At 38.1% G+C, this 21,712-nt stretch overlaps 2 protein-coding genes across 2 annotated transcripts; both read left to right on the plus strand.

The window, feature by feature from the left end:
* The first annotated feature begins 838 nt into the window (after positions 1 to 838).
* Positions 839 to 1,804, plus strand: LOC150053362 (olfactory receptor 52P1-like). Its single transcript, XM_090349051.1, has one exon. It carries the CDS (start codon positions 839 to 841, stop codon positions 1,802 to 1,804), a length of 966 nt encoding a protein of 321 aa, XP_090205177.1.
* Positions 1,805 to 11,316: 9,512 nt separating this feature from the next.
* LOC150053363 (olfactory receptor 52A5-like) lies at positions 11,317 to 12,264 on the plus strand. The gene has a single exon (XM_090349052.1). The coding sequence runs from the start codon at positions 11,317 to 11,319 to the stop codon at positions 12,262 to 12,264; it is 948 nt and encodes a 315-aa protein (XP_090205178.1).
* The last annotated feature ends 9,448 nt before the right edge of the window (positions 12,265 to 21,712 follow it).

Raw genomic sequence — 21,712 nt, forward strand, 5'->3', positions numbered from 1 at the left:
AACTGGAACTTTCCCAGCAACAGTGATGTGTCATTACTATCAAAGTACAAGTCAAGGTGAGCTTACACCTTGTATAAGCTTGTCCTTGTGAAAGGACAAACGCTACAGACATAAAGACCTGGTAGATGAGAAGTTACGTAAAGGTTGAAATGTTCTGATTTAGACATTGAATGAAGCTCAAATAAATTAACTCCAACATGTAGGAGAAAGGAAACAGGGATATATAGGGTAGGCAACGAACTTTATGTAGTTTCAGATGATAGAGCAGGTGCATATAAAAGTATTAATGAAAAAATGGATGGAGGCTACTCAAATAATACTAAGACAAAAACATAATAATCACTAAAAACCAAACCCCAAATCTGAACTTATTCTAATTCAGAGAACAGGAAGACTGAATATCCAACATTTCTCTGTGAGCGGTGCTCTTGGTTTGTGCTTTACACTGATGATCTCATTTAATCTCTTCCCGCACTTCATAAAACCATGCTGGATATTGGGTATATTCTTAGAATCATCCTGTAGTTCCTCTTGCCCCTTCTTGGGTTTTTTTTTTTTAGGTTGAGAATCTTCAGCTAGGAGATAAGCAGGATTTTTTTTAATGATTACTTGAGCCCTTTCTCATTTTATTCAACGAGGATTATGTGTTCAGTAGCATGAAAACACATTTACAAATACCACTCCCTTAACTCTCAAGTATAGAGGCTGTTCTTGTGGCCATTTGTGGGTGGTGAACGCTGTAAATCTAGCTAGCCCGCGGTGTGTTGTCTCTCCAGGCCCTGTGACCCTGTGCGTGGGTTTCTGACCACAGAAGTCGTCCTGCAGGCTCGCCCACCTCATGGAATCTCCTAATCACACTAACCTGGATCCTTCCATCTTCTTCCTCCTGGGCATCCCCGGTTTGGAACAATTCCACCCGTGGCTCTCTCTCCCCGTGTGCTGCCTGGGCACAGCCACGGTAGTGGGCAATATCACCATCCTTGTGGTGGTGGCCACCGAACCCGCCCTGCACAAGCCCGTCTACCTTTTCCTGTGTATGCTTTCAACCATCGACTTGGCTGCCTCCTTCTCCACCGTGCCCAAGCTGCTGGCCGTCCTCTGGTGCGGAGCGGGGCACATCTCGGCCCCGGCGTGCCTGGCCCAGATGTTCTTCATCCATGCCTTCTGCATGATGGAATCCACCGTGCTGCTGGCCGTGGCCTTCGACCGCTACGTGGCCATCTGCCACCCCCTGCGCTACGCTACCATCCTCAACCACGCCATCATTGCCCGCCTCGGGGTGGTGGCCGTGGCGCGAGGCTCCTTGCTCATGCTTCCATGCCCCTTCCTCCTCGGGCGTCTGAGCTTCTGCCAGAGCCATGTGATCCCACACACCTACTGCGAGCACATGGCTGTGGTGAAGCTGGCCTGTGGGGACACCCGGCCTAACCGGATCTATGGGCTGGCCGCCGCGCTGCTGGTCATCGGGGTGGACTTGTTCTGCATCGGCCTCTCCTATGCCCTCATCGCGCGAGCCGTCCTTCGCCTCTCGTCCCACGAAGCGCGCGCCAAGGCCCTGGGGACCTGCGGCTCCCACGTCTGCGTCATCCTCATCTCTTACACGCCGGCCCTCTTCTCTTTCTTCACGCATCGCTTCGGCCACCGCGTTCCACGCCACGTCCATATTCTTCTGGCTAATGTGTATCTGCTCTTCCCACCTGCTCTCAACCCTGTCGTCTATGGAGTGAAGACCAAGGAGATTCGTGAAAGGGTTGTCAGGGCATTTCGAAGGGGCCGGGGAGCAGGGACCAAGCCACCTAAATAACCCGAGGATGGAGAGGGGATGCGGCAAAAGCAGAACGCAAAGCACAGCTTTAATCCAAGATTCTCAAGTCCTCGGTGTTTGAGACTAGAAGGACGTTTCAATAGACGGGTAATATCCCCTGGAGAAATTAATTCTAAGAACCATAATCACAGGGAGAGAGAGGGGCTTTAGCTTTCATCTAGGCAGAAGTAAACATTGGAAGATTCTTCCAACCTCCATGGCAGCTGGACATTGAGAACAGCTACTTCTGCATTGGAGAAAGTCTCTCCATTCCAGTTCAGACAAACCTCTGCAGAGCCTCGAGGTCTCCTCCTGTCCTGGCCCTCTCCCCACTTCCTACAGAAGGGTCGCCTGGTGTCCTATTTTAGTCTATTACTGATACCTTAAGGTGGAAAAGGATTTGGAGCTAGGGAAAAAAAGCTCCAGTTAAAGACATTAGAACCATAAGGCATTTAGGATGCTTTTGCACAAATCCTATATTCTCCATTAAAACTTCAAACTAGGCAAAGGAAAACGATCCATTATTACCCACAATACACCTTAGCAGCAAAATGAAGGATTGAAGTAGAGAATGTTTCTGGTTTGGAACATTAAATTTTCTCTGGTTGAGGGTACAGGAGAGGTTGGGAATAGCTCTTTATTTTTAAACTTAGGCTTTAATTTTCCTGATTATCTTTAAGTAGTTTACAAAGAATTTGCCTTGTAACAAAGCAGCTTATGAATACAATGTATCTCGATCCATGTGAACACCTTTCCACATTCTCATCCATCCCTTTCACTTTGACTTTATTCCTATGACATGTTTTCTGCTTGTCAACCTCTCAGTAAGCCACCCCATATAGTTAGATGGATGGAATACAATGTTCACCACCACCCCAACATTCACAACCTTCATAAAACTTCCCATTCTTGGGAAATATCAGTTCTGAGAGTAGAAAACCAAAATTCATCTTTTGAAAGCTCTGAGCTTTGGGAAAATAAATGTTCTGAATACTTCAGATAGGTGGGGAGAAATTGTATATATTGTAATTTAATGTAGTGTATTGGGTAATATTTTTTCAAAAGAAAAGTTAAACATTATGTCACTGTAGGAATCGGTCAATGCAGGGGATGACACTTGTTCTAATATTTCACTTCAATTCTCAAAAGTAGATAGTCTTAATATCTTTTAAAAATGGGCCCACAATTTTAGCAGGTATGGTACTATGTTAATATAAGCTCAGTACTTTGGAAGTTAAGATCAGAGGTTTATGAGATATTGTCAGCCAGGACTACGTAGCAAGAACTTTCCTTAAACATAACAATTAGATGCAATTCTAAATGCTATATTTCCTCAACTACATTTAGTAAATACTAAATTTCCTAAACTGAATATCATATTTACTCAACTAAATTTCCTCAACTGATTTGGAATTGTCTTACCAGCTCAAAAGCCTACAACTCTAATTTGGAATGCTCCTATACTCAGGGTCATATCTGAGAAAAGCTCATATATATGCAGATCTGAAGCACCACCTGCTTGTAAATTCTCACTTCAACTGAGATGTCATGACCATAGTTTTACTTCTCCATTGTAGTCGTATGCTTCACCATACAAATTCTCCTTATATGTAAAATGTTCCATCAATATCCAAGATACCATCAGAAGTAAACTATCTCTCCAGGATCATTCCTATAACTATAATCCCAGCTACTCAGGAGGCTAAGAGCTGAGGATCGAGGTTTAAAACCAGCCCAGGCAGGAAAGTCTGTGAAGATTCTTACCTCCAATTAACCACCAGAAAACTGGATATGGAGCTGTGGCTCAAAGTGGTAGAGTACTACCTTTGAGCACAAAATGTCAGGGAGAGTACCCAGGTCCTGAGTACAAGCTCCATGACTGACAAATAAACTAAACTCTATCTTACACAGATAGATAGATAGATAGATAGATAGATAGATAGATAGATAGATAGATAGATAGATAGATAGATATTTCCAGTCCTGGCTTGGATTCAGCATCTGAGCACTGTCCTTGGGCTTGGGCTTTCTCAAGGCTAGAGCTCTATCACTTGAGCCACAGCACCACTTCTATGAGGTACTGAGGAATTGAACCAGTGCCTTTGTGAATGGTAGGCAGGCACTAGGCCAAACTCGCAGTCCCTAGCTCATAGTGTGTGTGTGTGTGTGTGTGTGTGTGTGTGTGTGTGTGTGTGTGTGTGCTGGGCTTTTAGTCTCAGGGCCTCAAGCTCTCACTCTGCTTTTTTGCAACTGACACTACTACACTACTTAGTAATCCTACCTATACTACCTATATTTCCAGCTTCTCCTATTTATTTAGGTTTTGTTCCGGTGTTGGGGCTTGAACTTAGGGCCTTGAGCTTTTGTAGTCAAGGCTAGCACTGGAATCCCTAGAGTCAAAGTTCTACTTCTGAATTTTGGGGTGATAAATCAGAAATACAAGTCTATCAGAGTTATCTTCCCTAGCTGGCTTTGAACCGTGATCCTCAGATGTCAGTCTAGAGAATCTAGGATTACAGGTTCTTCAAGTTGCAAATTTTTCCTCTCTGCCTCTAAAGTATTGTATCACCATGCATCACTCCAACAGTTATGAATTTTTCATCTAAAGAAATTGCAAATGTACAAGCATTTTGAATAGGATCCATACTGAAAAAATTAGTGTTTCAAAATATAGAAATAAAATATCAATATCTTTAGTTACTAAACTAGTGTGATTTCAAAATTTGCCAAGCCAAGTTGGAACTTTGAATTTATGATTAATTCTGGCACTATGGCTTAAGTTTAGCCAATGTAGGATTTACCTAATGTATTGAACCTGCATGGGACCTAAAATATTTAAATGTATGAATAAAACTAGTTCTGAATGAGTAATACTATCTTTATGAAAAACAAAGCACAACATTTATTTTTTAACATGATCTCTTACATTGGAAATGTCTTTATCAGTTAAAATAATTCAGAGAAGTATCTATTCATATTTTAAGAGACTCCTACGTGTCACTGAATTTTCTATGAGCCATATGGATAGAATATAAGACAATTAAAAATAAATACTTGGATATAAAATAAATTCTCTTCTTTATTATGAAAGAAATATTCTATGATCATAGAATTGCTATGTGCATCATCAGGTATTGTCAAAACAGGCTTAAGTGAAGTTGCAAAAATTAGAAACTTTATATGTGCAAAAAGGTATCAACTGAGGCAAATGGGTGAATAAAATAGGCAAAAGTTTATATAATAACTGCATTTTAAAAAATATAATATAAAAACATCAACTATAAAGTATATCTTCCCACTAATAAATAAACACACCTACACACACACACACACACACACACACACATATACATATATTTTTTTATTTAAGTACTATGGCTTGAGCTGTGGTTTGGCACATTTGTTCAGCAATTTTTTTTTCCTCATAACTGTAATTCTAACATTTGAGCCATACCACCACTCTCCCTTTTGTTTCCTGGATAATTGCAGATAGAGCCTCATGGATTTTTCCATCTAGGTTGATTTCAGACTATGACCTTTAGATCTTAGTCCCTTGAGTAGCTAGGATTACAGATTACAGCCATGAGCCACTGGTGCCCAACTAAATATGTGTTTTTGTAAATAATACATAAGAAAGTTACTTAAACATTGACACTTGTAAGTAAATTGAAATTCTATCAAACGCAGGATTGCATTTTCGTGCTGCAGGAAATACTGTTCTGAAATTGAGAGTGCTGAGTTTTGATTTTTCTGATGAATGTGTTGATATTATAAAACTGAAATGTCACTTAAAATGTAGTCACTAACATTAAATTGGATAATGGAAGTTTCACAAGATTTTTCAATGAAAAAATATTCATATAGATGTATCACTATACATCTATATGACTAGAGGAATCAAACAAATTGACATCAGCCTTATCCATTCTTAGTGGAATCCCACTAATTGGATTAGCTAATAGGAACATCAGATTTCCTTCCCATTCTGCTCCATTAGGTGGGTGGGGCTTGAGCATGGGTCACTCTTCCATTTCATCCAGCGAGGACTTCTGATACAGGGCTACGGATTAGTATTTTTAGTAATGTTTTCTCAATTTGTCTGGTCATATGATCTAGCAAATTCCTTTAAAATTCCAACATATTCTGATTCTATCTTAAGGAAATATGCATTGTATGGAGATTTCAATTTCACTAAAATACTTACAGAAGTAATTTTTTAAATGTTATATTTGAAGACATGTATATATCTAAAATAGTGAATCATATCATTTCTAAAATAGATTACTGCTCAAATGTTCTAATGGGTTTTAATGAAAAATATCAGAATATTTTTTTGCCAGTCCTGGGGGGCTTGTACTCAGGGTCTGAGCATTGTCCTTGAACTTTTTCAAGGCTAGAGTTCTACCACTTAAGCCATAACACCATTTCCTGCTTTTTCTATGTATATGATACCAAGGAATCGAACATGGGTCTTCATGCATGCTAGGAAAGCACTCTTGCCTCTAGGCCAAACTTCCAGCCCTAGAATATTTTTTGTGTCTGTCATTCTGTTGCATTATGATTTCTTGAAGTTCATTTTGGTGTTTTAGTCCAATACATGTATACCCGTTAGTTACATTACATAAGAAAACAATGTTGACTAGGAAAGTTGTTGAAGCAGTAGTACTGAATAGAAGTTTAACTGAGCGAAGCAGAGGAAAGAGGCCTCCAGGGTATTGTACCTGGTTTCATGTACCTACATTCCTGCTTTCTGTGGAAGGGACAAGCTTGTTTGCCAGTTCTAGGTTTGGCTTGTTGCATAATGATACAGAATAAAAATGAACAATGAAAGAATCAGAAGAAAAATAATGAGCCTGATTTGGCCATTATTCGGAGACTCCAATGGGTGTTCCCTTAATAGTATGGGGAAGTAACTCCTGGATAGGAATTAAGTTACAATTGTTCAGTGTGTGTAAGGCTTCAGTTTTATGGACTAGATTCTAGAGATCTGCTCTACATCAAGGTGGCTATTATCAACAGCATTAAACTGTGAACTTGTGTTGTATGTCTGCTCCAGATGTTTCTAGTTCAGGGAGGTTGCCTCTCAAGGATGATGGAGTCTGAGAGTTCACTGTTGAAGGGTGTAACTTATAATTTTCTTCACTTTCTTCACTAAATGCTCTCCTTACAGAAGATGAAACATAATTCCCCATACCTACTGTGACCAAATTGTGGTAGCCACATTGTCCTGGGTCTATATCATATTAAACATTCTTAACCACAGCAATGCAAAAAGGATCTTGTCATTTGTACCAAATCTTGTTTTTATATTGTTCTTTATAGGTTTTCTAGGACTTAACTAGAAAACCATGCAAAGGAATGTCACCATTAAATATGTTGAAAAATTCAGCTATTATCATGGAACTTTTGTTAAGCTATTCTTTAAAACATCCTCAGAGGAGCACAGAAGGCTGAATATGAAAGAATATATCTTTAAGTGTTCAACATAGTTTGTTTCTGAATAGTTCATGGTAACAGAATTCTAACAGGCTGTATAAAATATTAATTTACATCTATACTAACTTTTCACAGTTCCATTATTATATAGTACTAGAAGTAGAATATTAGACAATAAACACTTGAGTCAAGCAATAGGAGAAAACATGAAGAAAGTAATCATATTGACTCAATTCTGCAAAATTTGGAAGAGGTAAAACCAAAGTTTTATCAGGGAGCTAATGGTTTATTCCTATAATCCTTGCTACTGAGGAGGCTGAGATCTGAGGACTGCAGTTTGAAGCTATCCAGGGTAGAAAAATCTCTGGGGGACTTTTTTTTTTCATATGAGAAGCATCCAGTCAAAATTCTGAGTATATGGGGATAATCTGGAAAGAGCTGTCTTTAATTCAACAAAATTCAAGTTGAAAAAAATCTTAGAGGCTGAAGTAGATTGAAGCTCGTAGGTGTGCTTTCTAAAATCAGGGCTTTACACAGGCATAACATAAGCATTGTTACTGTGCTGAATTATGTTAAAATTCATGTGTTTCTCTCAAGCATGTGTCCTCACTTATGACATTTTCATCTCCCTGATAACTTGCTATTTTTGTCAGTATGTACTGTGTTTATTTTATTTTTGTTTTGTTTTTAGGATGTCTTTTCTATGAAACATACAAAAAAAGGAAGTCACTGAGTTCAAGGTCCAAAGTGCTACCACAGGTGTAGACAGCAAAACATGAAGAACCCATATTAAAAATGAGTATTCTAAGTGTTAAACTACATTAAGTTTTTGTTGTTGTTGCTATTTCCCCCTCCTAGTAATGAGCATCCAACTGAAGAACTTATAAATGATAGATAAGAAATCACTGTATCCTTTAGCTACATCTCCAGTTCATTAAACTTTTCTCCCCAAAGGAGCACTGTAAGACTTAGCAGTGATGAGAGACACCCAGTCCCACATGGGTACTCTCAGGTATAAAGCATACATCTTCCATTGCCTCAAGGCATCAACAGTTCCTGCTCCTGTGAGTTTTGCATATATCTTCACACATTTGACTGGTATGGCTTGGGCTTTAGATTCTGCCTAGTGAGTAGGGAAAAAGGTCATTTGTTCTGTTGAGAAAAAAGTATCTTATGTGATTCCATATGAAGTCAGGATGCCAGAATAATCCACACTATCTAAAAGTTGGTATTCAACTAGAAAGAGTTGGTATGAGAGTCAGCACATGGCCTCTCATATTTCTTAGAGTTCATGAAGGATGAGAAGACAGTTTTTTAATAATTTTTTATTGTGATTAATAGAAGGGTTCCATTATACTCACCAGATAGAAGGTGCATAACTTCACAAGCATAGATACCTTTTCTCATGACATGGTCCCCATTTCCCTTCAACCCTCCCCCCCACTTATCTTGATTTCCCCCTTCCCTATCCAATTTCAAGTAACCAATTAAGTCCATATAAAATATATCAAATAACAAGGTGAAAAATTGTAACAATATGAGAAAACCGAGGGATGGCAGAAGAGATGAGCAATAATATAGTACATTAATGACAACAGTCACTCATTGTATGGCTTTTGTTTCCTTATCCTGGAGGTCCTTACATTTAGTGTTGTGCTATTTGGCCTAATGATGAGATGACAGTTTTAAGGTGAGTTTCGTAAACACAAGGAACTCTAATGGATAACATTTTGGGGAAGTTTGTTTGCCAAAAGTATTTTATATGCTTAGACTAAAGAAGCTTCAGAAGAAATTCTTGATTTGCTATCAGATAGTTGATACTATCAGAAGATGTTTCATGAGAGGAAGATATAATCCTGAAGGTTAAGAGCTGCCCTTTACTGACAGAGTAATGTGTTTTACATTTAAAGTAGACTATTTCATTTGATTTTTTCACAGTCCTCTTTTAATGTATTTCTACCTGTTAGCCTTATTTCACCCATGATAAAATTGAGGAAATGATTTTTATAATTGACTCAAGTGTGTGAAAGCTACTTAAGAGCAGGTGGAGGATTTAAACTCTGTTACTGCCTTTAGATTTTGCACAATTCATCTTATCAATCATGGTAAATATCTGGAAATATAAATATAAATATGGAAATATAAAGTTAGCATCGTGATGAGAAATTAAGAGAAAAAAAGGTTGTAGTCAAGTATGAAGAAGCTGTACTTGACTTTTGCAGCTGTTCTGTAATGTGGCAGACTACTCCAGAAAAAATGTTTTCTGTCACAGGAGTAAAGTGATTGAAGAGATGAAATAGTGAACCTCAGAAATGGTGTAAAGGGAAGAGAGTTTTGGAATGAGATGTATAAATGCCTTGGAAATTTTAGATGTGGAATCAGAGTGAGGAAAAACTGTCGTTGTAGATATTCCTGAATAAGTTCATACACAGAAGATCCATATTTCCATATGCCTTAACATGACTCACATATAATAGCAAGGAGAGGGTTTTCGTCCAGCCTTTTAACATGGGAATATTTTTCCTCATAGTGCCTTCCATTATCTAGGTCAAGAATCCTCATGGAAGAATCATTCCATTCCTCATTCCTCATCAGTCCATTTTTCCTGCATCAAGGCAGCAAGTCCCACAGATGGCATTTTCTTGTTCATCTAATGATTGCCTCATCATTTCATGATGTTATTTTGTGATATCCATATATACTTTTGCATTGAGAATTAAGCAACATGTTAGAGGGGTAAGGCCAAGGAGAGAGAGTAAACAAATAGTAAGAGGAAAGGCTTTGGAGTACAATTACAATATTTAATATATACATGTGAGAATGGAGCTATCTGGAGTTGGCAAAGATGGGGGAATGACAGAAAGGGTGATATTTGATCAAGATGCATTGTATTCATAAACTCACATCTTAGATACCTCTTACAACTATTTAAAAGAAATAAAGCATATTAAAGTATGTTCTTTATGTTATGTATTTATAATTTAAGAAACTCATTTTAAATGTTTCATTCACATGACAGGGTAATTATGTTAGTATCAGAAGATGAGGAAAGCAAAATACACAAATTATTCCCAGATTTTAAGGTAATAAATGGTATTCAATGAATGGAAGATGCCACATTTTGCAATCTGAGGACCAGAGACAATTTGGAATAATCATAAGTTACTGAATAAATGTATATGTGTATTTTATTGAGGGTTTGAAATAATAGTTTGAATACAATGAATGTTTTATGATTGATTCTGAGAAAACCTGTTAGGAAATGAAAGTATACTTTGTAAATAATAGCAATTTTATGATTTGAGGATGATAGAGCTTAATGGCATTATATAATGTTAAATTGAAAAAAAAAATCTTGGGGCCAGGAGTTTTGCCTAGTGGTAGAGTGCTTTCCTAGCATGCACAAAGACCCAGGTTGGTTCCACATACATAGAAAAAGGCAGAAGCGATGCTGTGGCTCAAGTAGCAGAGCTTTAGCTTTGAGAAAGCACAAGGATAGTGCTCAGATCCTGAGCTCAAGCCTGGGACTAGCAAAAAATATTCCTCTGACATTGAGAAAGCTCAGTAAGATTCTACAATGTGAAAAATTCACACCTACTGTTGGTGAAGTAAAATTCTCGGACTGTCTTAATGTTAAATGCATTTATCCCAATACCAACTGGAAGATCACAAGGATCTGTGTACATGGTGAATAGTAAGTATAAAGCTAATCAAATTGTAATCAAATACAGTACATTGCATATGCTAAGTAAGTATCCTAACACTGGGCTACATCCTCAGCCCAATATACAGGGACTACCTTAGGTCATGGACTTGAAGGAAGCCAGTGAATTTGACTGCAAATGAAGGAAAGGAGAAACATGGTCTTGATGATTGAGTTTTCAGTAATACTTTCTCAAAAGGACATAGAAAATTAGAAGTGGTGGGAATAATATGGATAAGATGAAAAATTTTGAATCTAAGGATGTTTTGCTAATATGAATTCATTTTTTCCATATTCTCAATTCATCAAGGCCTAACCTGGGTTAGAAGTAGAAGCAGCACTCTCAGCACCTCCTTCTCCTGATCACCCTACCATGCTGACAGTGAATGGCTCAGTCTTCATGCCTTCTGTGCTGACTCTCATTGGGATTCCTGGCCTGGAGTCTGTTCAGTGCTGGATCGGGATTCCATTCTGTGTCATGTACGTCATTGCTGTGATTGGGAATTCCCTCATCGTATTTATAATCAAAACCGAGAAAAGCCTCCATATGCCCATGTACATTTTTCTGGCCATGTTGGCTGCCACGGATGTCGGGCTTAGCACCTGCATTCTTCCCAAAATGCTAGGCATCTTCTGGTTTCATTCACCAGACATTTTTTATGATGCCTGCCTACTGCAAATGGGGCTGATTCACATCCTCCAGGCAGCTGAATCAGGCATCCTGCTGGCTATGGCCCTGGACCGCTATGTGGCCATCTGTAACCCACTGAGACATGCTACTATCTTCTCTCAACAGCTCTTGACTAATCTTGGAATTGGGGTGATACTCAGACCTGTCATTCTCATATTTCCATCCCTTTTGCTCATTAAATGTCGTTTTAAACACTACCGAACAACAGTGATCTCCCATTCTTACTGTGAACACATGGCCATCGTGAAACTGGCGGCAGAAGATGTGAGAATCAACAAGATCTATGGTCTGTTTGTTGCCTTCGCCATCTTAGGCTTTGACATCATCTTTATTACCGTGTCCTATGTCCAAATCTTCATCACAGTTTTCCAGTTGCCCCAGAAGGAGGCCCGACTCAAGGCCTTCAATACGTGCATTGCTCACATCTGTGTCTTCCTGCAGTTCTACCTCCTGGCCTTCTTCTCTTTCTTCACACACAGGTTTGGCTCCCACATACCACGGTATGTTCACATCCTCCTGTCCAGTCTGTATCTGTTAGTCCCCCCTTTCCTTAACCCCATCGTCTATGGGGTTAAGACTAAACAAATCCGTGATGTCCTGTACATTCTATTTTCCAAAAAATGTTCTTAGAATTAACGATTCCTTCCACAGCACTGTTTGGTTCAAGCAAATTGCATGAGGTACAAACTTGTGTTCTTCTTATGTTTAATAGAAGGAAATCATAGTATTTGCTTTAGTCCTAGCTATTCAAGTGGCTAACATCTGAGGATCGTAGTCAAAACAAGCCCAAACACTAAAGTCTGTGAGTCTCTTATCTCCAATTAACCATTAGAAAATGGGAAATGGGACTGTGGCTCCAGGAGTAAGGCAGTGGCCTTAAGCTGAAGAACTCAGGGACAACTTTCATGCCCAGAGTTCAAGTCTTATGACCTACAAAATTAAAAAATAAATAAATGGAACAAATCAGTGAAGATGGGTTTTTAGCTCATCTCCCCCCCTCATATTCTGATGAAAGATAAAATGACTCTAAATCTAGAAGCATTAAGTTTGTGAAGGAAATATTAAATGTTTTACTCATATCATGTTGAAATTTTACTGATGTGTCTATAGGTGTTTTCAGGCATATCATAATCATAAATTCATTTGCTAAGGTATGCCCAAAATATTGTCATTGCATTTCAAAATAAAAAGCAAAATTACATACAAACTTTTGTTTGGTATAATAACATAACATAGGAAAAGTCTCTGTTCTTCATATGTTCATAATTATGATGTATAACTTTAAGACTAATAACCTTAACATCATTTTCAATAGGGGAGGGAAAGGGAAAATTAAGATGATTGGGAGGGGTTGAGGAAAGGGAAACTGGGGAAAACCCAGGGAAGGTATAGTAATATGCCCATTCCCTGTCAAATGCAACTGTAACTCCTCTATCCATCACCATGACAATAAAATGTAATTGAAAAAATAACATTGATTAAATAATTTGTGAAGGATAGATATTCTTATGTTAAGATGTAAAATTATTTAATTCATCCTTTTGTTTTGGTTCTGTTTATTGAAACCTACAAATACCTCCCTTGCCCTTCTTGGCCATAAATAAAAACAAAAATTCTTGAAGACAGACTTGATTTCAGTTAATTTCAGTACTTTACAGTAGTACAGTTAAACTGACAGTTCAACCCATTTCTATAATTTTATGTATGCTTCATTCCCTAGTATTTACTTTTTTATTTCCACTTTAATAAATTTTAAAGTTTTTCTAGTATATTTATGTCGGTGCGCGCGCACACACACACACACACACACACAATATATATATATATATATATATATATATTATATTTTCCCCCTGTCATGTGGCTTGAAATCTGGTCCTGCTGTCTCTGAGGTTTTTTGCTTGAGCTACAGCTCCACTTCCAGCTTCTTAGTGGTTAATTGCAGATACAGGTCTCACTGATTTTTCTGCAAGGGCTGGCTGTCAAGTTTAATCTACAGGTCTCTGCCTACGTTTACATGTGTGAGCCACCAGTGCCTAGTTATTTCACATAATTTTAAAAATACTTATATAAATACAATATTAAGTTAATAATGCAAAATAAATTTTATATTACCCAAGATCTTACACACTTGAAACTCTGTATAAGAAAAAACGTAGAGAAATGGATTAGAAAACTGATTGGAATATTCACAAATTCATTTTAGGCAAACATAGTCAACGAAGATATAGGATAATTTAGGAAGTGTGTTTATGGTGCCACACATTTAGTGATTTTTACATAGCTCCAATGTTATTAATGTTTTGGTGTTTAAATCTCTAATGAATATAGTGACAGTGAACATCAAATGTTTCTGGATTTTTGATTACGAGATGTGTGTCCTGTTTCCGCTCATGAAATCAATGCATAGAACAATATCTAGGGCTTCTTAGAATCTCATTCAAACTGGTGTTAAATGATGAGTGTGTGAAGTATTTTCTTGTTGCTAATGGAGTCAAAGGCAGCCATGTTGTACCAGGAAATCTATTCGTAGCCCATTTATTCCAATACCATGAAGGTAAAGGAGATGTTCTGGATTAAAAGAATAATTCTGTAATCCTGAAATAAATTATAAGGCAAACACAATACTGGCATAGGAGTAGGGCCTTTGAACCATTTAAGTGCTGTAAAAATAAATTCATGTGTGATATTTTTGTTGTTAAAATTAAGTAAATAGAAACTATATTTGGAGGAAACAATACAAGAACAAAAAGAAGGGAAAATTCCAACGTGTCAGCCGATGCAGAGAAAGGTAACTGAAAAAGTCATTTTTATTCTGCATTGGACAATTAGTTATTCCAGTGTTTCTGAAATCAGTTGTTCAGAGAGAACAATGTATTGAAAATCATTTTTTAAAAAAATTAAAAGGAGGGGCCAGGAGTTTGGTCTAGTGGTTAAAGTGCTTGCCTCGCATGCATGAAGACCCAGGTTCGATTCCTCGGTACCACATACATAGAAAAAAGCCGGAAGTGGTGCTGAGGCTCAAGTGGTAGAGCTTTAGCCTTGAGAAAGTCCAAGGACAGTGCTCAGGCCCTGAGCTCAAGCCCAGGACTGGCAAAAAAAATTAAAAGGAAAAAATGCACAAATTTCCTATAGAAAGGTTTTTATAACATAGTAAGCATAAAATCAATAGTTGTTTCATCACTATAGCATGAGTTAGATTAGATAAGCTTACTATAAATACCTGATAGAAGATTGTGTACATATGCCAGATCTATAAACTGATGAGATGAACCTAAGCATAACTACAATTAAAATAGTAACTGGAGAACCTGTGTAAGGTGCATTTTGGATATAGCCCTAAAGTGGTTATTATTTATGGGGGAAAATGTAGCTGAATATAGTTAATAAGGACAAGTTAGAACACTGAGATTTTCCACACAAATGTGAATGTGTGATATCCTATAGCATTTATTCTAATTTGTTTTTATTTTTCAGAATTACATCTTTATTTATAATGATTTAATGTTCACACAAAATATTTTATCCATGAAATATTAATTCATTATCCATTTATTTTTTCCTTATAGATTTGTATTCTTTCCAAACAGAGCTCCTCTAAATAAATCAGCTTTATTTATTTGCATTTCTGTACAAATCTTTTTGTGCCTGCGTTTTCATTGGTGGCTAGATACTTAGGAGTGAACTTATTGCATCATAGGTTGGATTTATGTTTGCAGTTTAGGAGGTAGAGAATGGTGGAGGCAGAGCAAGATGTTCTAGTGATAGTTTCCTCACAGAGAAAAACATTTAGACTGTTGTACATGCGCCAAATCAACTTCAAAGTCTTAAAGGAGGAAGGTGAAAGACCAAAGGTACTTGTTTGTGGAAAAATAATAAATACATTGAAGAAGACTGGAAAGAAATAGTTGCCACTGTCAAGCCTCACATAACATAGTACAAGAGGTGCAGGGTAAGTTGGTAAACATCCTGCCTGGGGCGGGGGAGAGGAATTAATTCCAGACTTCAGAATTCAACCCCAGTACCAGTCCCAGTGCAGTGGAATTCAATGCTGGTAACACCCATGGCTTCCCCATCCAGGCCAGTACACATATAAACTGAGAGCTTCTGGTCATTCTTTCCATTTTTATTCCATTATTCATTTTTATGCTAGTATTGGGACTTGAACTCAGGGCCTTCCCTTGGCTTTTTCACTAAAGCCTGGCACTCTTCAACTTGAGCACAGGGCTATTTCTGGACATCATTATTAACTGTCATAGATCTTCCTCCCTTAGCTGGCTTTGAAGCAGTATCCTTAGATCTCCTGAGTAGGTAGGATGAGAGCTATGGTTTTTAGTCATTCTTTAGCCAAACATGTGAGCTCCATCATACCAGATAGGAACAGAGATACACAGCTATGATCCACTCTGCAGTCATTGTGCATGAATTCAGGTGTGTCCCAGCTGTTCCCATCCTCAGCTAGTTGCTCTTGATAGAGCCTTTAGACTATCATGGCGTCCAGGCAGACATGTGTTGGTCAGCGTCTCTTGTGCTTGGCTGCAGGAGCAGACATGTCACAGCAATGTAGGCCTCCCTCCATTCCTAGACTGGCACTGCTCTTGATGCACTCTGGTATACAGATGTGATTCATTATTGCAGTGTCAGTGCTCAGTCTGTTCTGACTCCTTATCTTCTCCAAGCCAAGGTAGAACAACACAGAGCCACTGTCTCTGAATAGAAGTGAAAGAATGCTACTAACAATTCACTGTGAGTAAAACTGAAGCTGGTACTTCCACAGTGAGGCTGGGGCCAAGGTAAAATCATCACAATGTTGTTGTTGTGGTTGATGCTGTTGTTGTTGCCTTTGTCGCTGTTTTTCCTGGCAATAAATACACCAGGGACCATGGATCAGTTTGTGTGGCATCGTGGAATGCAGGACAGCCTTGTTTGGGTGGAGAACATCTTTTATATACTCCTTTAGGCCATTATGAGAAAACATACCAGCTGAAGATTAGATACAACACTGGGTTTGATGACCTTATAAGGAAAACTGCTTAAGAGCAGACGCACAGCAGAGCTGGACTTAGCATGTCATCTAGTGGTGAAATAGTAGATGTATCCACAGGCTCAGAGATATCAAGAAAACTGCATAGACATTGGATAAATAAGCAATAGGAAAGATAAATGCAGATTTAAGCATTTATCCCAAATAGAAACAAATAAGTTTACAGCAAAGGCAAAAGGGCCAAAGAATTCCTCAACTTATTCATAGAAGTTCAGACTACTGAGTAATGAAAGCAGAACAAATTAAGACAATCCTAAAATATCATATAAGTCTACAGGAAGCAGAAGTGTAGTTAAAATGACAGATATGTAATGAAATTCATAGATCTTTTAAGAGTGTACCTCCAGTGGGAAAATAGATTATGCCACTTGGGAGAGAACTCTGTGCAATTATATTACTTGGAAGGAATACATAAATATGAATGAGCTTACAGCCATAGCCATAGAAACATGTCATTATGAATAAAGGTAGAAATGCAATAGATGAATGCAACTTGTGTCTCAAAAAGATTAGAGGGAATAAGGTTAACAGAAGACACCTTGAAATATTTCTAAGTGTGTGATAGTCATGGGGCTTGATCTCAGGGCCTGAGCTCTGTATATAAGGTTTCTTATCCAGGGTTAGTGTTCTGCCACTTGAGCCATAGCTCCACTTCTGAACTTGAGATACTTCAGTGAAGGTAAGTGTCTCTTGGACATTACGGGCTTTGTACTATGACTCTCAGATCTCAGCCTCCTGAGAAGATGGGATTACAGGCTTGAGGTACCAATTCCTGGTTCCAAAAAATGTTTGATAACAAGAAGTGATGAATCTTCAAGGGAATAGGGCAGTTAAAGTTACAGAATAAAAAAATTTGAAATTGCCCATGTATGTAATCTCAAAGCTGTGTGTTCCCCTGTGCATCTTCTTATTTGTTACTATGGTCAACACAGACCACTAGAGGAAGAGTTCAATTTCTATCATCATGTAAACCTCATCATCCCTCCAATATATCTGTTCGTTTAATGCATTTTTCACTTTGTTTTCCCAGGATATTGGTACTGATTTCTGTTTGTTTTATACACTAGAAGGAAGGGCTATAAAATTAACGACATATATGGTCTGAGGACCTTTGGATGGAAAACATTTGGGATGTAGGAAACATTTAGGGTCTCCTGGATACTATGGACCCATAAGTACAATGAATGTTTACATGAGTATTTGGAAGTTCTGGAGCATGGCCCAGCATTGAGCTTCCAGTCTTGATGAAATGATTGTCAGATGCCCTTTTCATGGGGAAGTCCACAAAAGAGGAATCGAAAAGAAGGACCAAACATCAAGGAATCATTGACAAGTAATAGAAAGTCATGGGTATTTAGCAAGTTCTAGCTGAGGGCCTGTCATGGAAATCTTTGCTTACACGTAATTCTTTTGTCCTAGAGAATCAGTTTTGAAACTGAACTGTGGGATATTTTTCTTGAGTGCTTACCTTCTTCCCACCTTTATCTTTCTTTGGTGGTCATTTCGAAGGCTCTGTGGGTAATGATGGGGTTTCTGAACTATTTTAATACTGACCAGTTCTTCCACATGCACAGTGGAAGAGAAGCAGGGTCAGGGAGCCTTAGGATTTCAAGGGAAATGAGATGAGAGGACTCAGTTTAGCTGCCATTTAACATGGATAAAGTCCTTCTTCTGTTTGTGGCATTTATAATCCCCTGAGGGCACAGGATATGAATTTCCAGCACAAAATGACCTGAATCTGAATGGAACACCCTGTCTTAACTTGCATGGCTTATCATGGTAGCCTGAGGGAATAAAAAATTGTACAGATTATAGAAGAACAGGCAATGATGCTTCTCTCTACAGATTCTGCAGCAGAAGCTGATCCTAAAAGCCTCTCAAGACAGGACCAAAACACAATCCTCTGGAGCTGAGGTTTGGGACCCAAGAGAGAAATCTAAAGAGATTTATAAGTAGACAGTTCCAGATTTGTTACCTGTGTTCTAATCTTCTCCATTTGCCTTTCTTCCTCTGAAACTGTTAAATATCTTCAGAATTTTCACAAATAACTTAACTATATCACATTTTTCCTTTTACCTGTCCAATGTGAACTGCACTTAGAATAACAATTTGGAGCCGGGAGTTAAGCCTAGTGGTAGAGTGCTTGCCTTCCATGCATGAAGACCCTGGTTCGATTCCTCAATACCTCATACATAGAAAAATGCCAGTAATGGTGCCATAGCTCAAGTGGTAGAGCTCTAGCTTTGAGAAAGCCCAAGGACACTGCCCAGGCCCTGAGTTCAAGGCCCAGGAATAGCAAAAAAAAATAACAATTTGTGCTACATTTTTGTTTTTATTTGATGGGTCCTATGAAGTTTATTTCCCTTTAGAAACTGTTTATACAATGGTTATTTTTTCTTCCATGCAGATTTGAAAGTTAAGAAAAGATGTAAATTACTTCCTGTCCTCCAAAGCTAAGCTGAAGGATTAGACAAGTTTATTAATTAATGTGTATATACATGTATATACAAATATTTTCCATAAAATTTGTTATTATGCATCAGATGCTATAATGGACACAGATTAAAGGTGAAAATCAGAGATTTTCTTTATTTATCCTCCATATATAATAATTGTGTTAAATCAGTGAGGAAGCAAAACAAACAAAATACCATGAGTCATCTATCACTCTCTTTCCTGAAAGTTTAAAAATGAGATAGTTTTGGAGTGATGATTATTAACTGATATGGTATACTCAGTAATTGATTTAAGGTGCATTTTACAAAATTAAAAAAAAATTAAGGAAGGGGTAGGTTGCAGACTAATTGTTGAGATTGCTGAAAGGGATGACATTGATATACTAGTTTCATAAACTGCTTTGTCTAATGGAAATCCCTATGTACAACCACTTCATGGTAGTTTTCTTTTTTTCATATATTTTTATTGTAATTAATAGAAGGGTTACATGATATTTGCCAGATAGATGGTGCATTAATTCCCATACATTGATACCCTTTCATATGTCTTGGTCCCCATTTCCCTCCCCCCCATCCCCACCCCTCATCTTGTTTTCCCCCCTTCCCTATCCAATTTCAAATAACCAAATACAAATATATCCGATATATCAGGTAACAAATTGAGATACTGTAACAATATGAGATAACCAAGGGACAGCAAAAGAGATGAGAGATAACATAGTATCTTAAGAACAACAATCATTCATTATATGGCTTTTGTTTCTATATCCTAGAGGTCCTTTCAATTAGCTTCATACTATATGGCCTTTTGTATCAAGGTTTTGTTCTATTACAAATCTCTGCTAGGAGAGCCCAAGGTTTCTACTGATTATGACAAATGAGAGAAACCATTGATCCTATGTTCCTTTGAGTCTGGCTTACTTCACTTAATATGATTTTTTTCTAAAAACTTTCCATTTCCTAACAAATGGGGCAATGTCATTCTTTCTGACAGCAGCATAGAATTTCATTGTGTACAAAAACCACGTCTTGTTTGTCCACTCATCAACTGAGGGACATCTGGGTTGGTTCCATATCTTAGCTATGGTAAATAGTGCTGCAATGAACATTGTTGTGCTAGTGGGGGGTTTAGTATGTTCTTGTTTCTAGACGAGTGGGTAAATGCCAAGTAGTGGAATTGCTGGGTCATACGGGAGCTCTATGTTTAGTCTTTTGAGGAATTGCCATACTGCTTTCCATAGTGGTTAAATGAGTTTGCACTCCCACCAACAGTGTAGTAGTGATCCCTCCTGGCCACATCCCCTCCAACATCTGTTATTAGTTTTCTTGATCCTGGCCATTCTAACTGGAGTGAGGTGGGATCTTAGAGTTGTTTTGATTTGCATTTCTCTTAAGACCAGAGATGTTGAGCATTTCTTCATGTGTCTATAGGCCATTTTTGTTTCTTCTTCAGAGAAGACTCTCTCTAAGTCTTTGGCCCATCTTTTAATGGGATGGTTGTTACTTTGGAGATTAGTTTTGGATTGATTCAATTTTTGAGCTGTTGATATATTTTAGATATGAAGCCTTTGTCCGTTGTATGGTTGGTGAAGATCTTCTCCCACTCTGTAGGCTTCCTAATTAGTTTACTAGCTATGTCCTTTGCCATACAAAAGCTCTGCAGTTTAATGCAGTCCCACTTATCCAGCCTTTCTCTGATTTGTTGTGATTCTTGGTCTTATTAAGAAAGTTTCAACCTGTGCCAAGGAGGCCTAGTGTATCTCCTATTCCTTCTTGTAAAGTTTTCAGTGTGTCAGCTTTTACCTCCAGGTCTTTGATCCATTTGGAGTTAATTCTAGTGCAGGGTGACAAAGAAGGATCCAACTTTAGTTTTCTGCAGGTGCTTAACCAGTTCTGCCAGCACAACTTGTTGAAGAGGCTATCTTTCTTCCATTCTATTTTTTTGGCTCCCTTGTCAAAGATTAGGTGGCCATAGGTCTGTGGTTCAATATCTGGGTCTTCAGTTCTATTCCATTGGTCTTCAGGCCTGTTCTTGTGCCAGTACCAAGCTGTTTTGAGAATTATAGCTCTGTAATAGAGTCTAAAGTTTGGTATTGAAATTCCTCCAGCACTGTTCTTTCTGCTAAGAAGTGTTTTTGCTATACGGGTGTATTTTATTATTCCATATGAAATTTTGGATTGCCTCTTCTATTTCTTTAAAGAATGCCATTGGGATATTGATGGGTATTGCGTTGAATTTGTAGATATCCCTTGGCAAGATTGTTGTTTTCACGATATTGATTCTTCCAATCCAGGAGCATGGGAGGTTTTTCCATTTCCTTAGTTCTGCTTTAATTTCCTTTTTCAGGATTTTAATGTTTTCATCAAAAAGGTCCTTTACATACTTAGTTAAGCTAATTCCTAGGTACTTTATTTTCTTTGAGGCTATTGTGAAAGGAGTTGCTTTCCTGATTGTTGCCTCATTCCGCTCACTGTTGGCATAGAGGAAAGCAGTTGATTTTTGCGGGTTAATTTTATACCCTGCTACCCTTCCAAAATTTTGAATCAGCTCAAGGAGCTTGGGAGTAGAGTCTATAGG

The sequence above is a fragment of the Megascapheus bottae genome, chromosome 16 (assembly GCF_031878675.1).
Source record: "Megascapheus bottae isolate mThoBot1 chromosome 16, mThoBot2.hap1, whole genome shotgun sequence".
In the NCBI taxonomy this organism is placed as follows: Eukaryota; Metazoa; Chordata; class Mammalia; order Rodentia; family Geomyidae; genus Megascapheus; species Megascapheus bottae.

Excerpts from the sequence above, each read along its gene's own strand:
- LOC150053362 (XM_090349051.1), top strand. The coding sequence starts at position 839 with ATGGAATCTCCTAATCACACTAACCTGGATCCTTCCATCTTCTTCCTC.
- LOC150053363 (XM_090349052.1), top strand. The coding sequence starts at position 11,317 with ATGCTGACAGTGAATGGCTCAGTCTTCATGCCTTCTGTGCTGACTCTC.